General features: G+C 37.3%; 1 protein-coding gene and 1 pseudogene across 1 annotated transcript in view; one reads left to right on the top strand and one right to left on the bottom strand.

Annotated features, from left to right (window-relative positions):
• The window catches only part of CFAP54 (cilia and flagella associated protein 54), a 379568-nt gene that overhangs the window by 11233 nt on the left and 341612 nt on the right, over positions 1 to 26723 (bottom strand). Inside the window, exons 51-58 of the mRNA XM_023735735.1 lie at positions 26451 to 26556; positions 23884 to 24028; positions 22941 to 23098; positions 22600 to 22779; positions 22372 to 22498; positions 16530 to 16685; positions 14857 to 14962; positions 11783 to 11876 (exon numbers count right to left, since the gene is read on the bottom strand). Of these exons, the coding sequence (XP_023591503.1) occupies positions 11783 to 11876; positions 14857 to 14962; positions 16530 to 16685; positions 22372 to 22498; positions 22600 to 22779; positions 22941 to 23098; positions 23884 to 24028; positions 26451 to 26556 (1072 nt within the window). The remainder of the gene's footprint in view (positions 1 to 11782; positions 11877 to 14856; positions 14963 to 16529; positions 16686 to 22371; positions 22499 to 22599; positions 22780 to 22940; positions 23099 to 23883; positions 24029 to 26450; positions 26557 to 26723) is intronic.
• On the top strand, positions 12695 to 13787 carry LOC105756534 (spindle and kinetochore-associated protein 3 pseudogene; annotated as a pseudogene).

Here is a 26723-nt window from a genome sequence, read left to right as displayed (position 1 = left end):
AAAAAAAAGTTGAGAATTTAGAGGGTTAAAATGTTGTGGGGTTGTTAACCAATGTCATAAAACAGCATGTGTGTTACTGTTACGTGAGAAAGAGAAACTATCTGTTCTGTAAGCCTTCACCTGAAGTACAATAAAATATTAAAAAAAAAAAAGGAAGTAAGAGATCACTAAAAAGACAGGAAAGAAAGAAAAGACCAAAATGGATGTCAGAAGAGATTCTGAAACTTGCTCTTGAATGTAGAGTAGCTAAAGCGAAAGGAAGAAATGATGAAATAAAAGAACTGAACAGAAGATTTCAAAGGGTTGGTTGAGAAGACAAAGTAAAGCATTATAATGAAACGTGCAAAGACCTGGAATTAGAAAACCAAAAGGGAAGAGCATGCTTGGCATTTCTCAAGCTGAAAGAACTGAAGAAAAAATTCAAGCTTCAAGGTGCAATACCGGAGGATTCTATGAGAAAAATACTGAACTACGCAGGAAGCATCAAAAGAAGATGGAAGGAAAGAGTCACTGTACCAAAAAGAATTGGTCGACAATTCAACCATTTTAGGAGGTAGCATATGATCAAGAACTGATGGTACTGAAGGAACAAGTGCAAACTGCACTGAAAGCATTGGTGAAAAACAAGGCTCAAGGAATTGACAGAATAGCAACTGAGATATTTCAACAAATGGATGCAACATTGGAAGCACTCATTCATCTATGCCAAGAAATTTGGAAGACAGCTACTTGGCCAACCGACTGGAAGAGATTTATATTTATGACCATTCCAAAGAAAGGTGATCCAACAGAAGGTAGAAATTATCAAACAATATCATTAATATTGCTAATATTCATAAGGTTTTCACTGGCCAATTTTTTCAGAAGTACACTACCAGGCCCTTCTTCCTAGTCTGTCTTAGTCTGGAAGCTCCACTGAAACCTGTCCACCAAGGGTGACCCTGCTGGTATTTGAAATACCAGTGGCAAAGCTTCCAGTATCACAGCAACAGACAAGTCACCACAGTATGACACATTGACAAATACATGGTCTGTCAACAACATAATTAATATCACATGCAAGTATAAAATTTTGCTAAAGATTATTCAAAAGCAGTTGTGGCAGTACATCAACAGGGAACTGCCAGAAATTCAAGCTGAATTCAGAAGAGGATGTGGAACAAGGAATATCATTGCTGATGTCAGATGGATCTTGGCTGAAAGCAGAGAATACCAGAAAGATGTTTACTTGTGTTTTGTTGACTATGCAAAGGCATTCGTAGATCATAACAAATTATGGATAACACTGTGAAAAATGGGAATTCCGGAACACTTAATTGTGCTCATGAGGAACTTGTACATAGGTCAAAAGTCATTTGTTCGAACAGAGTAAGGGCATAGTGTGTGGTTTAAAGTCAGGAAAAGTGTGCATCAGGGTTGTATCCTTTCACCATACATATTCAATCTGTATGCTGAGCAAACAATCTGAGAAGCTGGACTATATGAAGAAGAAGGGGGCATCAGGATTGGAGGAAGACTCATTAACAACCTGTGTTATGCAGATGACACAACCTTGCTTGCTGAAAGTGAAGAGGACTTGAAGCACTTACTGATGAAGATCAAAGACAACAGCCTTCAGTATGGATTACACTTCAACATAAAGAAAACAAAAATCTTCACAACTGGACCAATAAGCAATGTTATGATAAAGGGAGAAAAGACTGAAGTTGTCAAGGATTTCAGTTTACTTGGATCCACAATCAATGCCCATGGAAGCAGCAGTCAAGAAATCAAACGAAATATTGCATTAGGCACATTTGCTGCAAAATATCTCTTTAAAATATTAAAAAGCAAAGATGTCACTTTGAGGACTAAGGTGTGCCTGACCCAAGCTGTGATATTTTCAATTGCCTCGTATGCACATGAAAGGTAGGCAATGAATCAGGAAGACCGAAGAATTTATGTCTTTGAATTATGGTGTTAACAAAGAATAATGAATATACCATGGACTCCCAGAAGAAAGAGCAAAATCTGTTTTGGAAGAACTAGAGCCAGAATTCTCCTTAGAAGCAAGGATGGTGAGACAATGTCTCACATACTTTGGAAATGTTATCAGGAGGGACCAGTCCCTGGAGAAGAACATCATGCTTGGTAAAGTAGAGGGTCAGTGAAAAAGAGGAAGACCCTCAACAAGACGGACTGACACAATAGCTTCAAAAATGGACTCAAATATAGCATCGATGGTGCAGGACCAGGCAATATTTTGTTCTGTTGTACACAGGGTCGCTATGAGTGGAAACTGACTCGATGGCACCTAACAACAACAACATATGCTATCATCTTTCTAACTGGTAAAATGTTAAAGGGACAATATTCTCATAAAATTCCACAGAATAGCAAAGAGAAACGATGAATACAGACATTTTTTGCCATGAGTATACACACACACACACACACACACACACACACGCATACACACACACACATAAACGTATACACTTTTTTTTAGTTTGTAAACATAAGAAAGTCAATGCTACAAAACTGAACAGAAAAAAAAAACTCCACTAGCAACATGGTATTCATTTTACATTTTAAAGATTAACTAAAATAAGCATTAATGGTCAATTTTTAAGATTCAAATGATCTGGATAGAGCTAACTGTTCAATTAGACCTCTTGGTTCTAATTTTTTGCAGCCCATATTTTGACCAATTCTTTAGTCTTTACTAAAACTGAAAAATAAAACAATTGATAACAAAATTATACTTCTTTTATTTCTGGCTAAAAGACTCCCAAGTAAAAAGAAAGGCAATAGATAATGATGATACCACAGGAGGAAGTATAATGTGCAAATATGGCCTGGCCTAGATCACATGAGAAGCTAGGAGGTAAATAATACCTGGAGAAAAATGCCTATCAGGAATCTAAGCAATACAGAAGGGTCCCAAGATTAGACCACCCTACTCATTACCTGTAACGGAACTACATAGGCTCTAGGGTGGCAATTGCCAGCTTACTGGCTTTATAAATTTGGGACTGTCTTAGTCATCTAGTGCTGCTCTAATAGAAATACAAGTGGATGTTTTTAACAAAGAGAAGTTTATTTCCTTATAGTAAAGTAGGCTAAAAGTCCAAATTCAGGGCATCAGCAACCGGGGAAGGCTTTCTCTCTCTGTTGGCCTTCTCCACAATGTTCCCCTGGACTAGGAGCTTCTCCATGCAGGGACACCAGGTCCAAAGGACATGCTCTGCTCCTGGCACTGCTTTTTTGGTGGTATGAGGTCCCCCTGTCTCTCTCCTCACTTCTCTTTTATTTCTCAAGAGATTGCCTCAGGACACAATCCAATCTTGTAGATTGAGTTCTGCCTTACACAACTGCCACCCATCTTCCCTCATTAACATCATTGAAGCAGGATTTACAACATATAGGAAAATCACACAATACCAGGAATCATGGCCCAGCCAAACTGATACACACATTTTTTGGAAAACATAATTCAATCCATGACAGCTACTTATCGGCTTAAATCCTGGAAAACAAGACTAACAGGCAGGAAATGAAGAAAAATACAAAATAACATTAAATAATAGCTAGAATTTAAAGACAATTAGTGACACAAATATTTTAAAAGAAGCCATTTTAAATTGAGAGAAGGCTTTGTTGAGGAGGTTGGTCTTGAGCTAAGAGGGGAGGTGTTATGAGCATGCATTAAAGTACTGTTTAATTTTTATTAGCAGTTTAACCATTCTCAGATAATATATACTATTTATGTTAATTATATTATATTATTCTATACTACATTACATTATGCATACCCACTGCCTTCGAGTTGAGTCCTACTCATAGCGACCCTATAGGACAGGGTAGAACTGCCCCACAGGGTTTCTAAGGAACGACTGGTGGATTTGAATTGCTGACTTTTTGGTTAGCAGCCAAGCTCTTAACCGCTGTTATATTACAAATATTGTATAAAAATAAATGTGTATTTGATAAAATAACTAGACAGAAAATCAGCAAGGTTACAGAAAACCTGAACACTATCAACAAACTTGACCTAACTGATATCTATAGAACACTCTACCCAACAACAGCAGAATGAACATTCTTTTTAAGTGCATATAAAGTATTCTCTATGATAAACTTTGTTAGGTCATAAAACAAGTCTCAATGAATTTAGGAGTGAAAGTATACCAACTATGTTCTCTAGCAACAATGGAATTAAATTAGAAATCAAGAGAAAGACTTTGGGAAGTCCCCATATGTATGGAAATTAAACAACTTGATACTCGTTAGCAATGGATTAAAGAAAAAAAAATCACAAGGGAAATTAGGAAACATTTTGAACAAATAAATTTGAAAACACATTAAAATTTATCCAATGCAGCTACAACAGTGCTTAAAGAAAATTTATAAGTTTATGAAAGTTTTTTTTTTATCATAAATGGTGTAGGATTTTGTTAAATAACTTTTTCAGTCTATTAAAATGGTCATCTGATTTGTTTCTTCACTCCTTTATTGTGTGTAAATCGTCAGATGATAGTCAATATTAGAAAAGAAGATCTCAAATCACTTCCACCTTAAGAAACCAGAAAAAGAAGCACAAACTAAACTCAAAGCAATCAGAGCAGAAATCAATGAAATAGAAACCAGAAAAACAATGGAAAAAATAACAAAGCTAAAAGTCTTAAAGAGATCAAAATTCTCAAACCATTAATTTGACTGACCAAAAATCAGGACTGAAAGAGGGGACATCATTACCAATCCTAGAGGAATTAAAAGAACTATAGGTAGTCCCTGACTTACGACGGGTTCCATTCTGATGACTCTGCTGTAAGGCAGTTCTGATTTAAGTAAAATACTTCATTTTTTTTTGTTTAGTTTTCATTATTATTGCCTTTTATTATCAGTATCTTTATAAATTTAATCTGTTTTTGTCTTTGGAGGTTGGAAATATTACATATAAACTTACAGATATATTTTAATACATACATAAAAAATACACAAATCATAAAAATTTACTCCGACACTAAAGGGTTGGATGAAGTTAGCATTTTGTTAGTTGCTGTAATAACTTCACTTATGGAAGGTTCTGGATCATCTGGATTATCCCTGGGAATGGGAATGGTGTTTCTAGTCAGAAAATTAGTGAGAGTTGTCTGTACAGTCCTTTTCTTTTTTTCTTAATATATTTCACAGTAACATCTCACTGCTTCCCAAATCTGCCTATCAACTTCAGGAAAGGGATCAGCATTTGAGTCCACATTCTCAAGCAATCAAAGCCTATTTAGTTTAGAAAAACCTCCAGCTAATCTTTTCACTGTAAAATTTTTTGACAATTGCTCTCCTTCCTCTTCCTCATAATTTCTTTCTTCTTCAGCATTTCTTTTCTCTTCAAAATCCATTAAGTCCTGATCTGTCAATTCCCCTTCTTTGTGATCTAGGAACTGTTCCACATCGGCGATACCAAGTTCTAAATTCAGCATTCTTTCCATATAGTCTATTTTTCCACTGATCTCTTTCATCATATTATACTGATCAAAAGTCTGGTGCCTGTTCACATAACTCAGTAATTTTTTCCATATCCCCTGCATACGTTTTCCCATAACTTCCTCCCAGGAAGATGCAATGTTCCAGACACACTGATGGTTCTAAGTGCAGTTCACTGTAATTCAAATACATTGTAAGTTGGAGACTACTTGTACTATGAACAACTTTATGCTAAAGATAAGTGTAAAAATGGTGTGGCGGGGGCATCTGACCTCCTCTAACTTCACGAGTGGGAGACAGCATCAGCATCAGCCCAAGGCTGACTCCTATAAGGCAGAGGTCAGACATGCCTCCACCCTGCAGCCCTTTTACCAATTCTGACACCAGCCATCCCTCCCACGGCATTCTTTATTTCTCTGCTGCATTCAATAATTCATTGCAATGGCCACACAGAACCCACAGACCATACTCACAGTTAAGGAGTTTATTAGCAAAGTAACAGGTTACAGCTCAGGTTCAGAAATGCTCAGGATATAGCTCTTTGATCAGGACAGCCTCTTCTCAGCTGTGCCTGCAGGCAGGTCTCTCTCTGGCCCTTGGCCCCTTGGCCCCTTGGCCTGGCCTCTACCTTGCTTGAACTAGTGTTACAAAGCTCTTTTAGCTCTGCCAATAAGTGCCCAGAGGCACCTCACTGCACCAGTATGCTTTGACCCAAAGGCGCTCAACTTTCTTGCTCTGCAGGTGGGGAAGCCTACCATGCTGTCTCCTGCCAGTCTTCTGGTTCCACTGCAGCTGCTTCTCTGTCACTGCTTCTCACTGTCTCTGGTGTTACAGCTTTCCCTCTCTGTCCTGGTTCTGCTGCCTCTGCTGCTTCTTTCTGTCTTCTGTGTTACAGCTCCTCTCTCTCTCTCTCCATGTCTCTCTTTAAGCCTAGTGGGATGGCAAAACTGACCAATCCCCTCATTAGGGTTCCATACACCTTATTTGCACAGTCCCAACCCCACAAGGATGCCATGTGCCTTATTTACATTATTAGCAAGATATCCAATCCCCTTGGTGGCCGCGAGCACCTCATTTGCATAGTCTCACCCAATCTTTTGGTAGGAGTTACAAGATCATGGCTAGAAAGGCCATATAAAGTGATCCATTGCACCACAATAACTCAAATTAAATGGGCAAACTCCTAGAAAGACAGAAATTACCAAAACTGAGTTAAGAAGAAATAGAAAATATGAATCGATGTACCACAGGCAAAAAAATTCAATAAATAATTTAAAATCTTCCCACAAAGAAAGGCCCTATCTCAGAAGGCTTCACAAGTGAATTCTATCAACCTTTTAAAGAAGAATTAATATCAATAATTCACAAACTCTTTCAAAAAATAGAGGAAGGAATACTTCCTAACTCACTTTATGAGCTCAGTATTATTCTGAGACCAAAGCCAGACAAGACACTACAAGAAAAGAAAACTATAGACCACTATCAGTCATGAATATGGATACACAAAAATCCTCAAAATTAGCAAACCAAACTAATCCAGGAACATATAAAAATTATTAGATACCATGACCATGTGAGATTTATCCTAGGAACGTAGTACTAGTTTAACATTGGAAATTCAATTAATGTAATATACATCTGAACAGAATAAAGGGGAAAATTCCCACAAAATCATCTCAACAGATAGAGAAAAATTATTTGACAAAGCAACATCCATTTATGATAAAAACTCTCAACTAGGAACACAAGGGAATTTTCTCAACCTAATAAAGGGTATCTATCAAAAACCTAAGCCAGTGTAATTCTTAATGGTGAAAGACTGAATGTTTTTTCCCTACCATGTAGAATAAGGCAAGGATGTCCACTCTTGCCACTTTCATTCAACACTGTACAGCAGGTTCTAGCCAGTGCGAACAGGGAAGGAAAATAAATAAAAGGCATCTAGTCTGGATTTGAAGAAGTAAAATTGTCTTTATGTACAGAAGACATGATCTTATATGTAGAAAATACTAACGAACACACACACACACACACACACACACACACACTACTAGAACTAATAAACATCTTCAGCAAGGTTACAGAACACAAAATTTCATGTAAATAAAACAAAACGAGACTAATGGGGAACAACAGCCCAGGGACAAGGACTAGAAGGCAGGAGGGGACAGGAAAGCTGGTAATAGGGAACCTAAGGTTGAGAAGGGACAGTGTTGACATGTCGTGGGATTGTTAACCAATGTCATAAAACGATATGTGTATTGTTTAAAGAGAAACTATTTGTTCTGTAAACCTTCATCTGAAGTACAATAAAAAAAAACAAAAAACAAAATTTCACATAAAAATCAACTGTATTTCTATACACTAGCAGTAAACAATGTAAAAATTAAATTTGAAAATTCCATTCATAATAGAAATAACTTTAACAAAAGAAGTGAAGGGCTTGTATGCTGAAAAGTACAAAACGTTGCTGAGAGGAATTAACTAAGATCTAAATAAATGAAGAGACAGTTCATATTCATGGACTGGAAGATTCAATACTGATAAGATGGTAATTCTTCCCAAATTCGTCTCTAGATTCAACAAAATCCCCATCAAAATCTGGCAAGATTTTTGTAGAAATTCACAAGCTGATCAGAAAGTTTATATGAAAATGGAAAGGACTAAAAGTAGTCAAAACAATTTTAAAAAGGAAGAACCTAACGGGAGGACATGCACTTTCCACTTTACTAATTCACTATAAAACTACAGTAGTCAGGACAGTGTGATACTCATGCAAAGGTAGACATATAGGTTGATGAAATGAATTGAGAGTCCAGAATAAACATTTACATTTATTTATATAACGAAGTGATTTTCGACAAAGATGTCATGGCAATCCAATGAGGAAAGGGTAGCCTTTTAAACAAATGGTGCTAGGACACTGGATACCAGTTGCTGTTGAGTCATTTATGACTCATGACCCCATGTGTGTCAGAGTAGAAACTGTGCTCCATAGGGTTTTCAATGGCTAATTTTTCAGAAGTAGATTACCAGGCCTTTCTTCCAAGGCACCTCTGGGTGGACTCAAATCTCCAACCTTTCTGTTAGCAGGGAGGAGAAAGATGTAGCAGTCTGCTTCCATAAAGATTACAGCCTTGGAAACCCTATGGGGCAGTTCTACTCTATCCTATAGGGTCTATGAGTTGGAATTGACTCAACTACAAAGGGTTTGGTGTTAGGAGTGTAAAATGATGCAGCCTCTTTGGAAAACATTCTGGCAAATCCTCAGGAGGTTAAACATTGTGTTGCCATATAACCCAGCAATTCCTCTTAGTTTTTATATCCTTTTAGGTACCTATCCAAGAGAAATGAAAACATTTGTCCACATAAAAGCTTGTACAAGAATGTTGAAGGCAGCATTATCCATATAAGCAGTCAAAAGTGGAAACAACTTAAGTGTACATCAACTGTTAGATAAAGAAAATGTGGTATATCCACATAATAGAATATTATTCAGCAATAAAGGGAATGAACTACTGATACATGCTACTACATGGATGATTGCCAAAAACATTATGCTACGTGAAAAAAGCAGATGCAAAAGACTAATTATTGTATGATTCCATTTATATGCAATGCCCAGAAAAGCCAAATCTAGAGAAACAGAAAACAGAGTAGTGGTTGCCTGGGTGCAGGAATGAGGACTGACTAAAAATATGCCTGAGGGATCTTTTGGGGATGATGGAAATGATCTAAAACTGGATGGTGGTGATAGTTGCACAACTCTGTATATTTACTAAAAGTCTGTAGATTGCACGCTTAAAGTGGGTGAATTTCATGGTATGAAAATTATACCTCAATAAATCTTTTTTTAAAATGCGTACCTGCTGATCCCTCTCTTTGGACTGTCCTCTTCCAGTTTAACTACTTGGGAAACTCCTACTTGTCCTGTAAAACCCAACTCATCTGTGAAGCCTTCTCCAGCACTCCTAAAAGCAGAATTAGTCCCGGCTTTGCTCTACTTCTCTACCTTGACATACCTTGATTATGGTCCTTTTCACACTGCAATATAATTATTTCTCTCCCTTGCTAGACTCTGTGCTCTTTAGGGAAAGACAGCAATATGCCTGGCATATAAACACTGAATAAGTATTTGGTTAATGAATTAATAAATGAATATTCAAGAATTTGTCAAATGAATTTAAGTAACAATTATTGAATACTCACTATGTACAAAATACTTTAGAATGAAATAATGAAGATGTTCAGCCAAACTTACATAGTAGTAGATAGTAATAGTTTCATTTTTTTTTAGTACTTATTATGTGCCTTGTCCATTATCTTGTTTAATTCTCCTAGTTAGTCTAAGACGTAACTATCATCATCTCCATTTCACAGATGTGGAAACTAAGTCTTAGAAAGGTCCCAAATCACACAGCTAGTGTATCATTAAGCTAGTACGCAAACAGAAGCCAATGTAATGGGTACTCTGCTATATGGGCTCTCAATAAAAGGGAAACAATAGTGCTATCTTTTAAGGGTTTATAATGCATTGTCTTCTTTGGGACAGATCTCAAACATTATACTTCAATGGTCTGAATGTGTCTGGATAAATTTTTATTTGTTTATTTTTGGCGTTTTCTGTGTTCCTAGTAATTGTGTGACTTGTTAAAATATCTATACTGTGTCACAATATACAGAAAATAATGATCATATTGTATGGAATTATCATATTCTTTTTGTTTAAATCCTAACTTGTTCAAGCTCTTAATTATAAGCACTTCTCTAGTAAAGGTCAAAAAGGTGACATGTTATTATTCTAGCATACTATTAATTTGCATTGTCACCTGCCATGAAAACCAAGTGGTTTTTTTTCCTTACTGGAAAGAAACATGTTTATCACACCACAAAAAGTAAGTTTTTCTAGTTTGTAATCATTTAGATTAAAAAAGTAATAACTGCTATCCACCTACGGCAGCTACCATATGAATAATTCAATTGACTGAAAGTCTGTTTGCCTAAAGGTTTTAAATTGTATTTATGCTGCCTCAAAAACTAAAAATTTGACACTAAAATTTTCTGAAAAGATCTCTTGGGGTCAAAGAATTATTCAATTAGCATGAAATATAAAAGCCTACTGAAATTTAAAAAATAAAAAACAAACGAAACTGGGATTACATACCTCAAACCCATCCAGCTTATTCCTGCCTTAATGATCTCCCTCAGTCTAAATCCTTAATACTCATGTGTGGTCTGCAGACCAACAGCAGCAGCATTATCTGGGAGCTTGTGAGAAATGGCAAATCTCAGATTCCATTTCTAATTTACAGAATCTGCGTATTCACAAGATGCCCAGAGACATTCCTGCACCTTAGTTTGAGAGGCCCTACTCTAGACTGAGGAGTCCCTGGATGGTGCAAATGGTTAACATCTTGGTTGTTAACTGAAAGGTGGTGGTTTGAGTCCACTCAGAGGCACCATGGAGGAAAGGCCTGGCAATCTACTTCCAAAAAATCAGCCATTAAAACCCTGTGGAGTTCTACTCTGACACACATGGAGGCACCATGAGTCGGTGTCAACTCAGTGGCAACTGGGATTTTTTACTCTAGATTGTACCTCTATAGCTCTTTGTGTGGCTTCCACCCCTTCCGTTAGATCCCACTGTGAACATCACTTCTTCCAACCATAGATGTTCACAGCCCTATCAACCCAAGATATTTCTTAACCCTAAATTTCACTAAAATCATCTCCCTATTCCCTTCTCCTCTTTCTCCCTCATTCCTTCCCACCTTTTCTCCTCTTGTTTTCTTCCTTTATTGGTTTATTGTTTGTCTCCCTCTACAGGAAGGTAAGCTCCATGAGAACAGGGACTGAGTTTGTCTTGGACTCTGCTTTATCACTTTGCTCTAAAATAGTACCTGGGTCATAGTAGGAGCTGAATAGATATGTGATAAATGAATGAATGAATGAATGACTCTATCAAGAGTTGGTCTGTTTATAGGTCATATCAGTATTGAAAACCTTATTTGTCAATCTGTTTAACCAATATGTCTTTTCCTTCAATTTCCTGATCAATATTAATGACCCACTGCCTTAAGAGTATTTACATGCACCTACATTTCAGCACACATGAATGTTTACATGAAATCTGTTTCCAGATCCTTACATAAAATGTCCAAAGAGGTATCTAAATACAAGTGTGAAAATAAAATAATGAAATAATTTCTCCAAGTCACACAGGAAAATCTTTCTTATTATTTCAATAGCACAGTGTTATCAAAACAACAAGCTCAATTGCAATTAACTTATAATTTCTAGTAAAACCGTTTATTACCTTAAACATTAATGGTGATGTTGAAAGTCTGTTCTTTGGCTTTCTCAGATGAAAATATAATAGGGCCATTTCTAGGTAGGAGTCTCTTATTAACCTAAAATGATACAGCATCATACTTATTAAATAGCTTCACCATTCATAACATGTTGAATTATTTGTTGACAATTTCCAACCTAATGAGGAGTAAAATATAGACAAAACCAGCACAGATTCCAACTTTGCACCTTCTTTTCACAGCATTTTTTTCCATAGACACTAGCATCTTCCTCTCTACAGAAACTGGAAGCTCTTGATGAGAGTCAAGCATTTTGCCTTGTCTTGTGCTGGTAACACTCTGTGCCATGACTGCTGTGCAGCCCAGCATTGAGACCATTCTGGAATATTCCAGCATAAAAGGCACTAAAAGAAGTGAACATCAAGACTGGAGAAACCCACCTTGAATACTAATCCTCTTTCTGCCCTCTTACACTAATTGAAATCAAAAGAGAAGCATAGCGTTACGCAGAAAGCAGTGATTTGGTATGGGTTAAGTCTGTGTATTCACTATCACACCTGTTGGTTGGGGCCATTTGGATTGCTCCAGTAGTATTAATGGTGACTTACTGTCAACATTGAGGTGATTTTTATACAGAATTAAGTTGACCAGCCCTCTTGCTGATGACCAGAGTGAATATTCACATAAATCCCCTCTACAAACAATTTCATAAGGCATGGGAGCTACAATCCTCGGACAGACAGGAGATCTGGGTACAGGCTAGAAGTGATTCTCAGTCCAGTACGCCATCGTGATAATGACCATCATCAACTATTACCACAACTGAAGCCTTGGGTCACTGCCAAGAGCAACATGCTTGAAAAGTAAGTTAGTAAACCTGTTGGACAGATGTACCCCAGTGAATTGACGATTCTGTGATGAAGCTTTTACATGACCTGCATTCAGAAGCACAGACTGTAAAGGGTAATGTTAATATTCTTCTTCATAAAGCAAGCTTAGAAAGTCAAGAAAACACTGATTTCATAAAGGTAACCGAAGTACTAATGAAAAGAAATTCAATGGATATTATGAAAACAGAGAGTTTTTCCAGAAGTATGGAAATAATCTAGGAGCCACAGAAAATTCAGTGGATAAGCATGAAATCATTAACTCTAAACCAGAATTGGCTAACTCTGAAAATCTTCAAAACCCTGATATGAAGGTTGATCTGTCTGATCTTACTGTTCCAAGTAGTTCTATTTCTGAGACATCTCCAACATCTCCATGCAGAACACAGCTTTCAGATTTTGGACTTCTACAAATCACCCATAAGGAAGAGCCAACAATTTTCACTCCACTTACTAAACAATCATCAACTAAAGAAATAAAAACTCCAAAGTGTGTACTAAAGATGGTTGATTTTGAGTGTATGACTCCTAAATTGGAACACTTTGGTATCTCTGGATATACATATTTAAACGAAGATTATACAATGAGACTTAAAACTGTGAAAAATAATAAAAATGAAGCCATAGAAAAAGTACCAATGACCAATGATAATTTATTTGCCTTTCCTGGTCCTATAATCTGGTAGTCAGATAAAAAATGATGCTGAGTATTCAAATTCACCCTTAGCACTTACATTCTGCACCCCTGGTTTGAAAATTCCTCCTACAAAGAACAGTACAGCTTTGGTACCCACAGATTATCCATTATCAAAAACAAAGAGTTCAACAAATGATTTGGAAAGGAAAGACTGTAGTTCGTTAGTTTTAAATTCAAAGGAATGCTTTGAGAATCTTGTGGATCCTTCTTCTCCTAAGATTTCTTCTTATAAGAATCTTCTTAAACACTTAGAACACTACACTTACAGAAGTAACTATAATTCCAGAAGATACTCTCCAGATTTTGTTACAATCCAGTTCAAACCTAGCTACTCCAGTAGGAGTTAAAGCAGTGCTACCTAGGACTGTCCTTCTTACTAAACATGAAGAACAAAACATTTAAGATGTTTGCAGCAAAGAAAACTAACGAGAAAAATTCTACTGGATTCATCCATTATAGAAACTGAGTAAAACGAAATGAAAGCAGAGATGGACTTACTTTTGCTATTCACATTCCCTTACCTCTTCTCCCCTCATTAAAACCGACCCAATTTAAAGAAGAACATGGACATTTAATGTCATAACATGCTTTTTATTAAGTTTTGATTTGGTTTAACCTCAGTCTTGTTAAAATGTATTCCAGTCATTCAGCTTTTAAAGAGAATTACTGTTTCATGATTTCAAATTTACCTTGCTTAATCTAACAGACTGGTTTAAATAAATCAGGGAATAGATTAAGAAAAAAAAGTTGTCAAAGATTTCATTTTACTTGGATCCACAATCAACACCCATGGATGCAGCAGTCAAGAAACCAAACAACGCATTGCATTGGGCAAATCTACTGCAAAAGACCTCTTTAAAGTGTTAAAAAGCAAAGATACCACCTTGTAGACTAAAGTGAGCCTGACCCAAGCCATGGTATTTTCAATCACCTTGTATGCATGTGAAAATTGGACAGTGAATAAGGAAGACCGAAGAAGAATAGATGCCTTTGAATTATGGTATTGGCAAAGGATATTGAATATACCATGGACTGCCAGAAGAACGAACAAATCTGTCTTGGAAGAAGTACAGCCAAAATGCTCCTTAGAACAGAGTGTGGCAAGACTTTGTCTCAGGTACTTTGGACATGTTATTAGGAGGGACCAGTCCCTGGAGAAGGACATCTTGCTTGGTAAGGTAGAGGGTCAGCGAAAAAGAGGAAGACCCTCAACAAGATGGACTGACACAGTCGCTACAACAATGGGCTAAAACACAGCAACAATTGTGAGGATAGTGCAGGGCCAGGCAGTGTTTCATTCTTTCGTACATAGGGTCACTATGATTCAGAACCGGCTCGACGACACCTAACAACAACTCCAGTGAAGTAGCCCGGACATGAAGTGGCCTCCCCATCATTCCAGCCTTGAATATTTGATGTTGTTTCAGAAGATGGGGCTAAAACCAAAACACACATATTGCTACAAAACTGTAAAGATATTTTGAATTTTTTTTACCCTGAGTTTTGATCATTTTTCAGGCTTAGTTGTATAGCTTCAAATAAACTCTCATATTGGAAATGTGGAGATTTCTGGTTCATCAATATTTGGCATTCTATTTTGCCTGAAAGAAAAAAAAGATATACAAAGATGATTTTTCCCTTTTTATATCAGTGAGAACTTAGGAACAAATATTTATGCTGGAAATTGAGAAACTGAGTGTGCCTGTGTGTGTCTCCTGCAAGAAGGTAATCCGATGGAGAAAGACCTATTGCTTGTTTTTTCCAGGAGTCCCCAGGGCTGGGACTAGCCAGGCTGGCACTGTCCAGTGAATGGCTTCCCCTGCCTTCAGTCAGTGGAGGTGGAAGAGACTCAAAGCAGGGACAGTTAAGTCATACACTCCTTTTGCTTTCCCCAACACAGCTGTTCTTTCCGTCTTATTTTTTCTCTCCATTTCCTTACTTCGTGCTTCTTCCTCCTCCTGTAGTTCACACTCCTTTTTTCCTACATCTATTCTCCTCTTTCCCTTATCTACTGTCACAGAGATAATAGAAAACATCTCTGTTAAAAACAAATCCTAAAAGGTCAGCAAACGTTGGAAAACCATCATGGAGGATGGAAATGGTCTACTTCCTACACATCTTCCAGCCCTTATGGTGAGCCGTGGCTTTCAAGGGTAGGTACTGGAATGGCACATTGAGAGCAAAAAAGGACAAGAGAGGAAAATCTTATAATCACTATTAAGAGGATTCACAGTTTTCATGCAATATGCAAAAAGGGCACAGAGCCAGTTATAGTTGAGTTCACATCTGGGCACTGTCATTTAGTAGATGCAGGCTTTCATAAAGTTGCTTAACTTGTATGCACCTCATGCTCCTCATCTGTAAACCAGAATTAGTCATGCCTACCTTAAGAGCAATATGAGATATAAAACACTGACTACAATGCTTGGTATCTAGTAGATGCTCAAAAAACAATAGCAATCATCATTGTTATCACCATCATTGTTATTCTCATGGATAAACTGGCCACAAGAAAGTAATATAAATGTAGCAAATATGTGTTACATATAAATATAGGTATGATTAAGCACTTAGCTGCTGACTGAAAGGTTTGTGGTTCAAACCCACCCGTGGCTCAGCAGGAGAAAAGACCTGGCGATCTGCTCCTGTAAAGATTACAGCCTAGTTAACCCTATGGGGCAGTTCTACTCTGTCATATAAGGTCGCTACGAGTTGGAATTGACTTGACAGCACATAACAACAACATAGCTACTTAATTTAAATGGGTAACTCTTAGTTATACAAATTAACCAAAATGCTTAGCTAAGTACTGCAATCACATAGAAAAAAAAAAATCTTCCAAGCATAATTTAAGTAACATTCCTTACAGCTAAGAGGCCAATGTTAACATTTTTTAATGAAACACAAAACTTATGTAAAGAGGGTCAACTATAATTATAAAAGAAGCTAAATAGTACTTTTTCCTTGTGATATAGAAAATGAAAATTAGTAGTGTTCTTTTCTCTAAAACTGAGTTTGGCAGGAGTACCAATGTGTTTGTCACCATTAAGCCCTTTGCAAAATCTATATTTTTTATAGACAGTGACCAGATTTTTCAAGAAGCCTATTGTTAATAGGAAAATAAGTTTTATAAGCATTATCATAATTTGGACTCCATGCACATTTTACCTTTCTGAAAAAGAATTTCAGCTTCTACCTCATGTTCTTCTATTGCTGATATCTTACAAAGCTTCAATGCCATTTCAAAGAGATTAAGAGCAGGTAACCACTTTGAGGGGTCCTTCTTTTTATTGGTATAACATATTTCCTTGGCCACTGTATGTCCTAAAAGAAACACAGTAGGATGGGGAGATAAGAATAAAGTATACAGTTTTCATAAGAAGCCTTCATATTACCAGACTTCTCTCACAGAAACCGTATCTGTTAACAACTCTGGTGGTCTTTACACTTTTTTGCATCTAAGAAATTTCGAAGAAACACAATACCCAATATTTCAATGAGCTACAACAACAGACCCTTACAACATTATCTCTGATAAATTTCCAACATATCTGACATTTTTAAAATGAAGGATAATCTCCCAAGGCTCTTTCAGTTCTAAAATTTCATGACGCTCTACAATGCAATCTCCATGTTCTTATTATGAGGCTAATTTAGTAGGGATGCATCTGGAAGATTTATGTTGTTCCCCATAAATTTGCATACACTAATAGCTAGTTATTTTCTTTCTGTTTAACATTTATAGTGGTTGCTGGCTATGCAATTGTTTGTCATCATTATGGACAAAGGCTACATGCTATATACATCTTGTATGGATCCACCATCACTTAACATACATGAAATATTGTTGTGTAGAAGAGGCATTAGATTTATTCTGTGTGGCCTCAAAGACAGACAGACAGACATTTGCTCAACAAATATTTGCTGAGTTCTTACTGTGGACGAAGTACTATGCTAGGCACTGGATAAAAACAAGAAAGAATAGTAAGAGCTAAGATGTATTAAATCTAAGATTATATGAGATTCCTCCACGCCAAGCACCACCCAAATACTTAACACGTATTATTTCATGTAATCCTCACAACTCTGAGTAAATACCATTATTATGATCATTTTACAGGAGAGAAAGTAGAGCACAGAGAGCTTTAAGGAACTTGCCCAAGAACATATGGCTTGTAAGCTATGATTTGAACATAGGCAGTCTAGATCCAGGGCCAATGCCCTTAACTATGGCACTGCATTGCCTCTTAACAGGGAGATCATGGAGCTTAGTGTTTAACGGGGAATACAAGTGGCTGGACAGCCAACGTACTTGGTGATGGTCATGTGGCAGGCGAAGCATATGGCACCTGGCAGCAAGTTACAGGGAGTCCTAGCCCAGACCAGGGAAAAGTCAGGGAGAGCATCCCAGAGAGCATGTATGTCTAAGCCACAGCTGATGATTCCCCTGCCTTTTTATAATTTTAAAGAAGAAAAACATTGGGATAAAGAATAGAAGGCAACTAGGGGAGATACTACATTAAGGAGATATTTTAACATGCACAACAGGGGAATATAGACAGAAAGGCATGTAGGATTGCAGAATGATACAGACGCTGGGTTCTTACTGAAGCGCTGGATCCTGGTCAGTCACTGGTGTTACAGTGTCATTTGAAACATGGGACAAGTCCCGACACGCCTCTAGCCCTTGGATGTCTTCCTCTGAAAATTGAGGCAGCAGAACTAGAAAATATTTAAGGTCCCTTCAGGTTCTGAAATTTTATGACTCTAAGATGCTATGCCCTACAAAGGGTTTTCAAGAAACCTAGAACTTCTTGTAAATTTTTAGTTCAGGAATGTGCTATATGAATGGCAGGATGGTAAAGAAAGCTAAACACTGTCTCTCTCTTCCCTTCCTTACCCTCCCTCCCCTCCCTGCCCCTTCCCTCTCCCCATAAAATCCTCCTTTCTCTTGTTCTTTTTCTTTCATCCAGGGGGAAGTTACTGAGTCCTTACTCTAAACCAAGCAGGAATGGTAGTCCACTGCTAAGGATACAGAGATTGACAAGCCAGAGTCTTGAGGAAGTGAAGCATGGAATAGTAAGGATAACTAACACCTACAAAGCTCTTGTAGTCCCTGGGTGGTGCAAACGATTAACTCGCTTGATTACTAACTGAAAGTTTAGAAGTTCAAGTCCACCCAGAGATGCCTTGGAAGACAGGCCTGGAGATATACTTCCAAAAAAATCAGCCATTGAAAATCCTATGGAGCACAATTCTATTATGATACACATAGGGATGCCATGAGTTGGAATCAACTCAATGGCAACTGGTTACAAAGCTCTTAGAACAAGCTAGACACCCTTCTAAACATGTTACACATTCAACTTGCTGAATCCCGTAGCAAGCCAGATCTTTTCTTATTTACACTTTGTAGTGGAGGAAACTCAAACAGCGAAGTTCAAAGACTTGCACCAGGGATTTCAACATGATTTTTTCTCCAGAGTCCACACTCCTAACCCCAACATTACCCAAGCAAGGAAGTAAGGATATGTCCAGAACAATCTCATACTTCAATACACTTCCCATTTTTATAGATTTTGCTTAATGTTTCAAGTGATATTGTAGCTGTTTATTAATATGTGATAAAAATATCAAATACTTGCATGTCATTGGGGAACCTATATGTCATAATACATTACTTATCCTTGAGATTTTTGTTAATATTAGAAAAAGCATCATTACAGAAATTTTTGACTACTTCTCCTTTCTCTCCTCAACAGATAATAGGCTCTTTGATGGCAGAGATGGTGACTAGCTCTCTGTTAAATCTCTACTCTCTGACCTCATTCTTGCCGTAAGTGGTGCTCAATAATATTTGTTGACTGACTAAGAAATTTAAGCAACTCATTCATTCCTATTATATAATCAGTAATCTACTTTTTCATCAAATAAGGAAGCTCAGTGTTCAGTCATTAACAGGAAAAATAATATTAAATAACCATGATACTTATTTTTTTATTTTATAGAAGTGATTGAAAAATGTCCTATTTTTCTGTCAGAGGCTTTTACACATAAAAAAGTTTAAGTGGCTCTATTCTTGTATGTAATCTATACTATCACTATAAAGGAAAACTGTCAAGAAAGCATCAAGTCACGAATTATTTTATGCTTCATAATATTGAAATGCTCCTTTCTCCAATAAACATCAACTCTGTGAAAAAAGAAGTTGGGAAGTTGACATTGTTTTGACAGAAAAGCTGTTTCTGGTTTTGTTTTTTAAGTCTGTATTTAATATAATCTAACAGAAAAGCAAGCTGTTCAGTTTCAAGTGAATCTAAAAAACAGCAACAGTATTGTCATTGAGTGGTGACACATCTTCAAGATTAGTAAAACAGGAAAGCAGAGAATACATTTGATTTAACACAATCTGTACAATTTAACACAATCTGTATTTTAAACTCCTGTAGAAATCAAATGCCCTGACACTACAACAACTTATGAACTAAAAATGCAGAAAAATAGCTCTTGTGGGATCAGAGAGCTAGAAGGAACCCTAGAAGCCAGCAAGGCCAATCTGATTTTACAAATGAGGAAATTCAAGAATACACAGGTGAAGTGATTTACCTAAATAAGATGTATATACGATGATGATGATGCTGTTATATTGTAACAAGGAGTCTGACTCCATTTTTTGATGTTTCACTGCTGACAGCTTTTAAGCCTCACCCTTCCCTCTTCCCTTCTGCCCCACTGGACAAGCTGATAAGAAAGACTGGTGTTCCCTCCTTTTGAGGCCAGTGGGAGATTCAAACCATGCAAGCCTCTACTCATGCACTCATGGGAACCCGCACTCCAGCCCCATCCCCTAACCACAATAAAAACCAGTCTCCTTTCCTTGCTCTCTCAAGCCATTTCAGACCTTCTTGAGAGGGATGCCCTGCTAGCCCAGAGACCTCAGTTATGTGAGTAATAAACTTTTTCTTATCATATTGATGTGTGTGTGTGGCGTCAACAGTCTTGGCATCAGAACCAAATTTTGGGTGGGGGGTCCCGCCTGTTTTTGAAGGGTAACCATAACACATATAATAACAACAGTCAATGATAATAGGAAGGGGAGGAGCAGAAGTGGGTAATGGGGAAACTTCTGGGTGGATGATGGCTTGAGCATGCCCCTGCCGCCCTCCCTTCTCCACTCCAGTCCAACCATCAGCCTTTCCTAGCTGAGCAGCTGCTAGTACAGGAGGAAAGTGGCCCCTGGAAGGTTTTGGGTAAGCACAGAGGGATTTTTTGCCCTCTGGTCTGAGCACTAGAGTCACGCAGTCCTGGGACAAAGATCAGAGACAGTGTCATAGAGAGAGATTGAAACTTGATCAGCTTGTGAACTCCAGAGAAGGGCAGCACTGTGGCTGCCTCCAGCCAGTTTCTGTGAAGCTAGGAGGGGTCTAAACAGATGGGCTGAGTCCTTTCTACTCCTGAAGCCAGACAACCCTGACCTTTGTAGCTTCTCCTGGTGCCTCAACAGGGAATTGGACTTTGGCTGGTATATTTAGATTTAATAAACTGAAGTGGTCAGTTTCTATGTGAGAGAGCTAAGAACAGCATTACTGAATATTCTTCATACAGCAGCCAGGGTAATCTTTTTAAAACATAAACGGTGCTGCAGTTTTCTCACTATAAAATGAGGATAACAGTATCGAGTTCATAAGCCTGCTGTGAGGACTAAATGAGTTAGTATATATAAAGCCCTTTAGAACAGTCCCTGGCACACTGCATATGCTATACTAGTGTTAGGAGTCGTTGGGTGGCCCAGACAGTTAAGCACTTGACTACTAGCTGAAAGGTTGGCGGTCTGAACCCACCCAGAGGCTTCTCAGAAGATAGGCTTGGCAATCTGCTTCTGAAAGCTCATAGCTTTAAAAACCCTGTGGAGCAGTTCTACTCTGCCCACGTGGGGTCATCATGAGTAGGAACCGACTTGACAACTATCAACATCAACAAATACAGGTATTAGCAACTATTAATATTATGTCACTGTCCTGCTTAAAACCTATCAGTGGCTTCCTACTACGTGTATAATAAACACCAACCTCCCCACCATGCCTACAGGCCCTGCGTGATCTGTCTCCAGCTTACCTCCTCACACTCCTCCCTTCAGGCTGCCCTCGCCCACTCTGCTCCTGCTGCACTGGTCTCTTTTCAGTTCAGGCACATATCAAGCTCTTACTGACTTCAGAGTCTACAACTCGCTGCTCCCTATGCCTCCATTATGTATAAGTATATAGGGTCTAGAATTAAATACTACCTCCCCAATGACTCTACTTAAATAGGCACACCTCCTTCATTACTCTCTATCAGCAGACCTTTTCTACTTCTTTCTTAACACTAATCACAACGTACAATTACATAAACCAAAAAAAAAAACACCCAAACCCATTGCCATGGAGTTGATTCTGACTCAAGGCAACCTCATGTGTTACAGAGTAGAACTTATTCCATAGGGTTTTTTTGGCTGTTATCTATAGAGAAGCAGATTTCCAGGCCTCTCTCCCACAGAGCCACTGGGTAAGCTGAACCAGTAACCTTTCAGTTAGTAGTCGAGCATAAACCATTTGTGCCACTCAGGGACCTGATTATAATTATATACATAATTCATTATGTATAATTTAAATAATTTACATGTAATTTATATATAATGTGATATAGTATGATGTAGTGTAGTATAACATAATACAATATAACATAATATAACATAATACATATAACTCCTATATATGTTTTGTTTACTTGTTTATTTCTGTCTCCTACTTTAAGAACAAGGACTATATCTGTTTTAATCTCCAATAACTTCCTAGAGCCTCACACATAGTCTGGCACATTGTAGCTGATCAAAAACTATTTGTTGAATAAATAAAGCATGGGTGTTATGAATACTGTCCCATTTAAATGCATTTGCATGATAACCTGCCTGAAAATAACTTCATTTTTTTCATCTTTGACTCTGGTGTAAAATGTATTTAAATATTCTTACCAATTCTCATTTTTATTTTGGCCAATAACATGACATGAGGAAGATAGATATTTTTCAAAGGCTGTAGTGGATTTGCATATTCAGTGCTTGATACTGGAAATTCAATTGTTTCTCCAAAAGTTAGCATCTATTAAAAAAAAAAAAGTAATGAGCAATTAGTTAATGTGGTTTGGAATAAGAAAAGAGACAAGAAAGTAAGTTTCTAAGTCTGCACGAAAGCGTTCTCACCTGATCAATAAGAATGTTATGAGACTGAGTCAACAAAGTTAAATGATCTGTTTTTGAAGAGGGAGATTCCTTGAATGTCTCAGCATTTGTTAAGTCATCCAACAAAAGTAAGCTTCTCACCAGGGTTAAATGAGATCGAGGAGAAATAAACTGATTTCCTTCAAGCAAATGTATTATTGCCTATTAAAAAAAAAGAAAACAATTCCTTTTGATAGCCGTTTCCCATTCACTGAAAGAAGAGCTGGCCATGTTGACTGGTACAGGCTCAGTGCCAACCCCCTCCTTTTGTTCTAACTGAAATCCTTCCCCAAGTATAAATGTAAACAAGGCTTCCTCCCTACCTGAAGGTTCGTGATAATGTCTGCCTTTAAATGCTTTTCTTGCAGGCCAAGGATTACAGCTTGCATCAAGAACTCAGCCTGTAGCTCCATGTCACCTGCATTCTCTGCCTCCACACACGCTTCATTGATGAGGCTCACACAATCTGTCATATCATTTTCTAAAATAAACAAACACGGTTATTTAAAAACGCATCGAGAAAATAACTCATATGTATGTAATATCCTCAGTTTTCATCACAAGAATACTGTAGTATAGAAGAACAGGAGGGTATAAAGACGGAAAACAAATAGACTTTACATTAAGCATTAAAAAGAAATGTGTTATAATTTGGGGGGAAGTACTTTAGGATATTCCAATACTGCAAAAGTAATAATGAGATTATATGAATAATTTAATTTGGGAGATGGATAGATGGGTATACAAAGAGCTTACACTTCTATGTGCCAGGCTTTGCTCTAAGAACTTTACAAAGTTTAACCCATTTAATTCTGACAACGACCCTATGAGGAAGGTGCAAGCAATTATTATTCCCATTTTACAGAGGAGGAAACTGAGGCACCATAGAATTAAGAGACTTGGCCAAGGTCATACTGCAAGTAAATGGTGGAGGCAGCATGTGAACACAAGCGGAGTGTCTCCGGACTCTGTTCTCAGTCCCTACGCTACGCCACCTGCCTAGATGACAAGAAGACCTGGAGATTTTGAAATCTCCTTGCCTGTTTCGCATATATCAGTAACACACATGCCATTTTCAGCGATACAGTGGACTGTTGAAAATGTCTATTCTATTTAATAACCTGAATTTTTTATTCTGGAAAAAAATCAAGCTAAGAAGCTAAAAATTGCTAATGTTAAAATAAAATATATCCCAATAAAACCCCCTTCATCTAAATAAAATTAATGTTTATGAAAATACTAATTAAGAAAATGGGACATTTATACCTTTCATGATTCCGATGCCACGAACCTGGGCGACGAACGCAGTCACCAATGCTAAGCGGCACCTCAACCACAGATGAATGTTGAAATATTCTCGGGAATTTAGGGAAATAGGATCTAAAAATTCATCTTCTTTATTCTCAGTGGTCTACAACAAAATTAAAATGATGGTTATCTTCCCATTTAATAATGGCAAAGTTCTGGCCTAATACTAACACTAAATGTAAAGTAAGTTAAGGGAAGCATTCAGTATCATTTAATAATATCAAATGTTTAATCTTAGAAATTGTTTTTGAGTGTTCTATAAAATATTAAAAATATACAAATCAAACATAAATAAATAAAATCTCCCACAATTTCCTATTAACACTTGGTATACTGTTTTTCAGTTTTTCTTTTTCTCTGTGTACCCACTGTTGAAAGATAGTTTTAGAGTCCGAGTTTCTCATTTCAAACTATATATTGGCATTTTCCACGTCATCAAAGTTTTTATAAACATCATTTTAAAGACTGAAAATGAGTAAATAATATTGACTGAGTGTTTACTATGTGCCAAGCAATGGGCTGCATGCTTTACACACATTATCTCATTTAGTCCTCCAACAAGCCAAAGAGGGGATATTATTATTTCCATTTTACAAGTGGGAGTTTTGAGACCTAGAAAGGTTAACTATCTATCTGATTTCTTAAACTCTATTATACTTTGGCAGAGGTGATAGTCAAACCTGTGTCTTTTGGAATTAAGCCACTGTGTTACACTGCTGTATGCTGCTCATGTTACATCCAAATGCTTTATGATAATTGATTTACATCCTTCTTATTACATGTTACAAAGGAGTGGGGACTTTCCAGAGCTACTGTGTGTGATGTAGGTTCAAGGTGATTTTTTTCTAGGTGGAATCAATCCTAGACACTTTGATTGGAAGAAACTGTAAAATCACCTCGGTCAACCCCGTTTGTTCTAGGAATCTCCTGCCAAGGCATCCCTGACAGCTCATCATCTCCCAACTAACCAGCAACACCTTGTATAAAAGAGCAGCTCTTTACACCCGGCCTTGAAGGGGACTAGAATAACGATGCTGTTGCTGTTGTGTAGTTGCCCTTGAGTGAGTTCTCACAGGAGGAAGAGAGTGGGCCGTTCCTGGGAACAAAGTAAGCACTGAATAGAGGCCAGAGACAGGATGGTGATTAGCATATGAGGACAGATTGAGTACTGGAGGAGTCTGGTATTTTAGATTAAAAAAAAAAACTAAACCCATTGCCATCTAGTCGATTCCAACTCATAACAACCCTATAAGACAGAGTAGAACTGCCCCATAAGGTTTCTAAGACGGTAATACTGAAAAAATGTCTCTCAATATACCTCAGCTCTCAAGACCTACATTTCCTGTTACTACTGAAATGTCAAAGTCATTAATCTAAGTTGGGGTTTCTCAACCTCAGCACTATTGACATTTTGGACCAGATAATTCTTTCTTGTGGAGGCTGTCTGCACATTGTAGTATGTTTTAGCAATATCCTTGGCCTCTATCCACTAGACGCCAGTAGCAGATCTAGTTGTGACAACCAAAACTGTCTTCTCATGAAAAAAATAGTTGCCTTCAAGTCAGCTCCAACTCATGGTAAGCCCATGTGTGTCAGAGTAGAATGGTACTCCATAAGGTTTTCAATAGCTGATTTTTCAGCAGTAGATCACCAGACCTTTCTTCCAATATGCCTCTGGGTGGACTCAAAATTCCAACCTTTCAGCTAGTAGCTGAGTGCATTAAACACCTGTACAACCCAGGGACTCCAAATGTCTTCAGACATTGACATATGCCCCCTGACAGGCAAAATCACTCCCAGCTGAGAACCATTTTTCTAAGCCCATTTTTAGAATTAGACTGCTTTTTAGCACTTACTGCTTTTAATATAGTAAAGAAATGAGTTATCTATGAACAATTAGTTTTTGCTAATTTGTAATTATGTTAATATTAGCTTTTTATTAGTAAAGCTTAAACTAATGAGGAAGGATTCTGTGTGATGAATCTATAATTCTATACAACCCTATATTGTTAAATTATTTTGCCTTATCCAAGTCCAATGAAATGCCAAAGAATTTGTGACACCAGTTGTCAAGTGAATTTGAGAGCTTAAATGTGGAAGAGTCTAACTATCAGGAATCCAAAGTAGGAAATAGGACAGGTGTCATACTGTCAATGCTGAAGTAATAATTTGAAAGTGAAATGAGAAGCAAGTTTTGTGAAACAATTATATTTGCTAGTGGGATCAGACAGAGAATCCTAGAATGATACACATGGATGGGACTTCAGTGATTACTACATTCAAGTCTATCAACTCACAGATGAGATTACAAAATCCAAAAAAAAAAAAAAAATTTTAAGGATTTGCCCGATTTATACCAGTTAAGAAATAGTAGAAATGGGACTTAAAATACAGATCTTTGACACAGAGTCCAGTTTTTTTTCTACTTCATCTCTGCTTCATCCAAATAATTAGACAACCTCCCAGCATGCCAATAATTCTTATATAATAAGCATTGTAAAGATAAACATTAAATTCATACATACAGAAGTTCCTGAAGGAATGGAACTCTCCATGTCATCTTGCACTACCTTCTTTTTAAAAATTTTTGAATCCTGGAGAAGTTTAAGTATGGAAAATACTATTGCAGCGCTAAAATAGAGAATATATTTTAAATGTTATTAGTACTATAAACGTAACATTTGTAAGTCTCTTCCTCCAAAATAATTGCCTGTTAGTTGCTCTAGAGCTAATTTATCTAACTCTCTATTGAAGCCCAGCATGTAGAATAGTGGCTGGGACATAATAGAAACTGAAAA

The sequence above is a fragment of the Trichechus manatus genome, unplaced genomic scaffold (genome assembly GCF_000243295.1).
Source record: "Trichechus manatus latirostris isolate Lorelei unplaced genomic scaffold, TriManLat1.0 scaffold00081, whole genome shotgun sequence".
Classification (NCBI taxonomy): domain Eukaryota; kingdom Metazoa; phylum Chordata; class Mammalia; order Sirenia; family Trichechidae; genus Trichechus; species Trichechus manatus.
The sequence above is the reverse complement of the archived record's forward strand: the minus strand, read 5'-3'. Positions and strand labels throughout refer to the sequence as shown.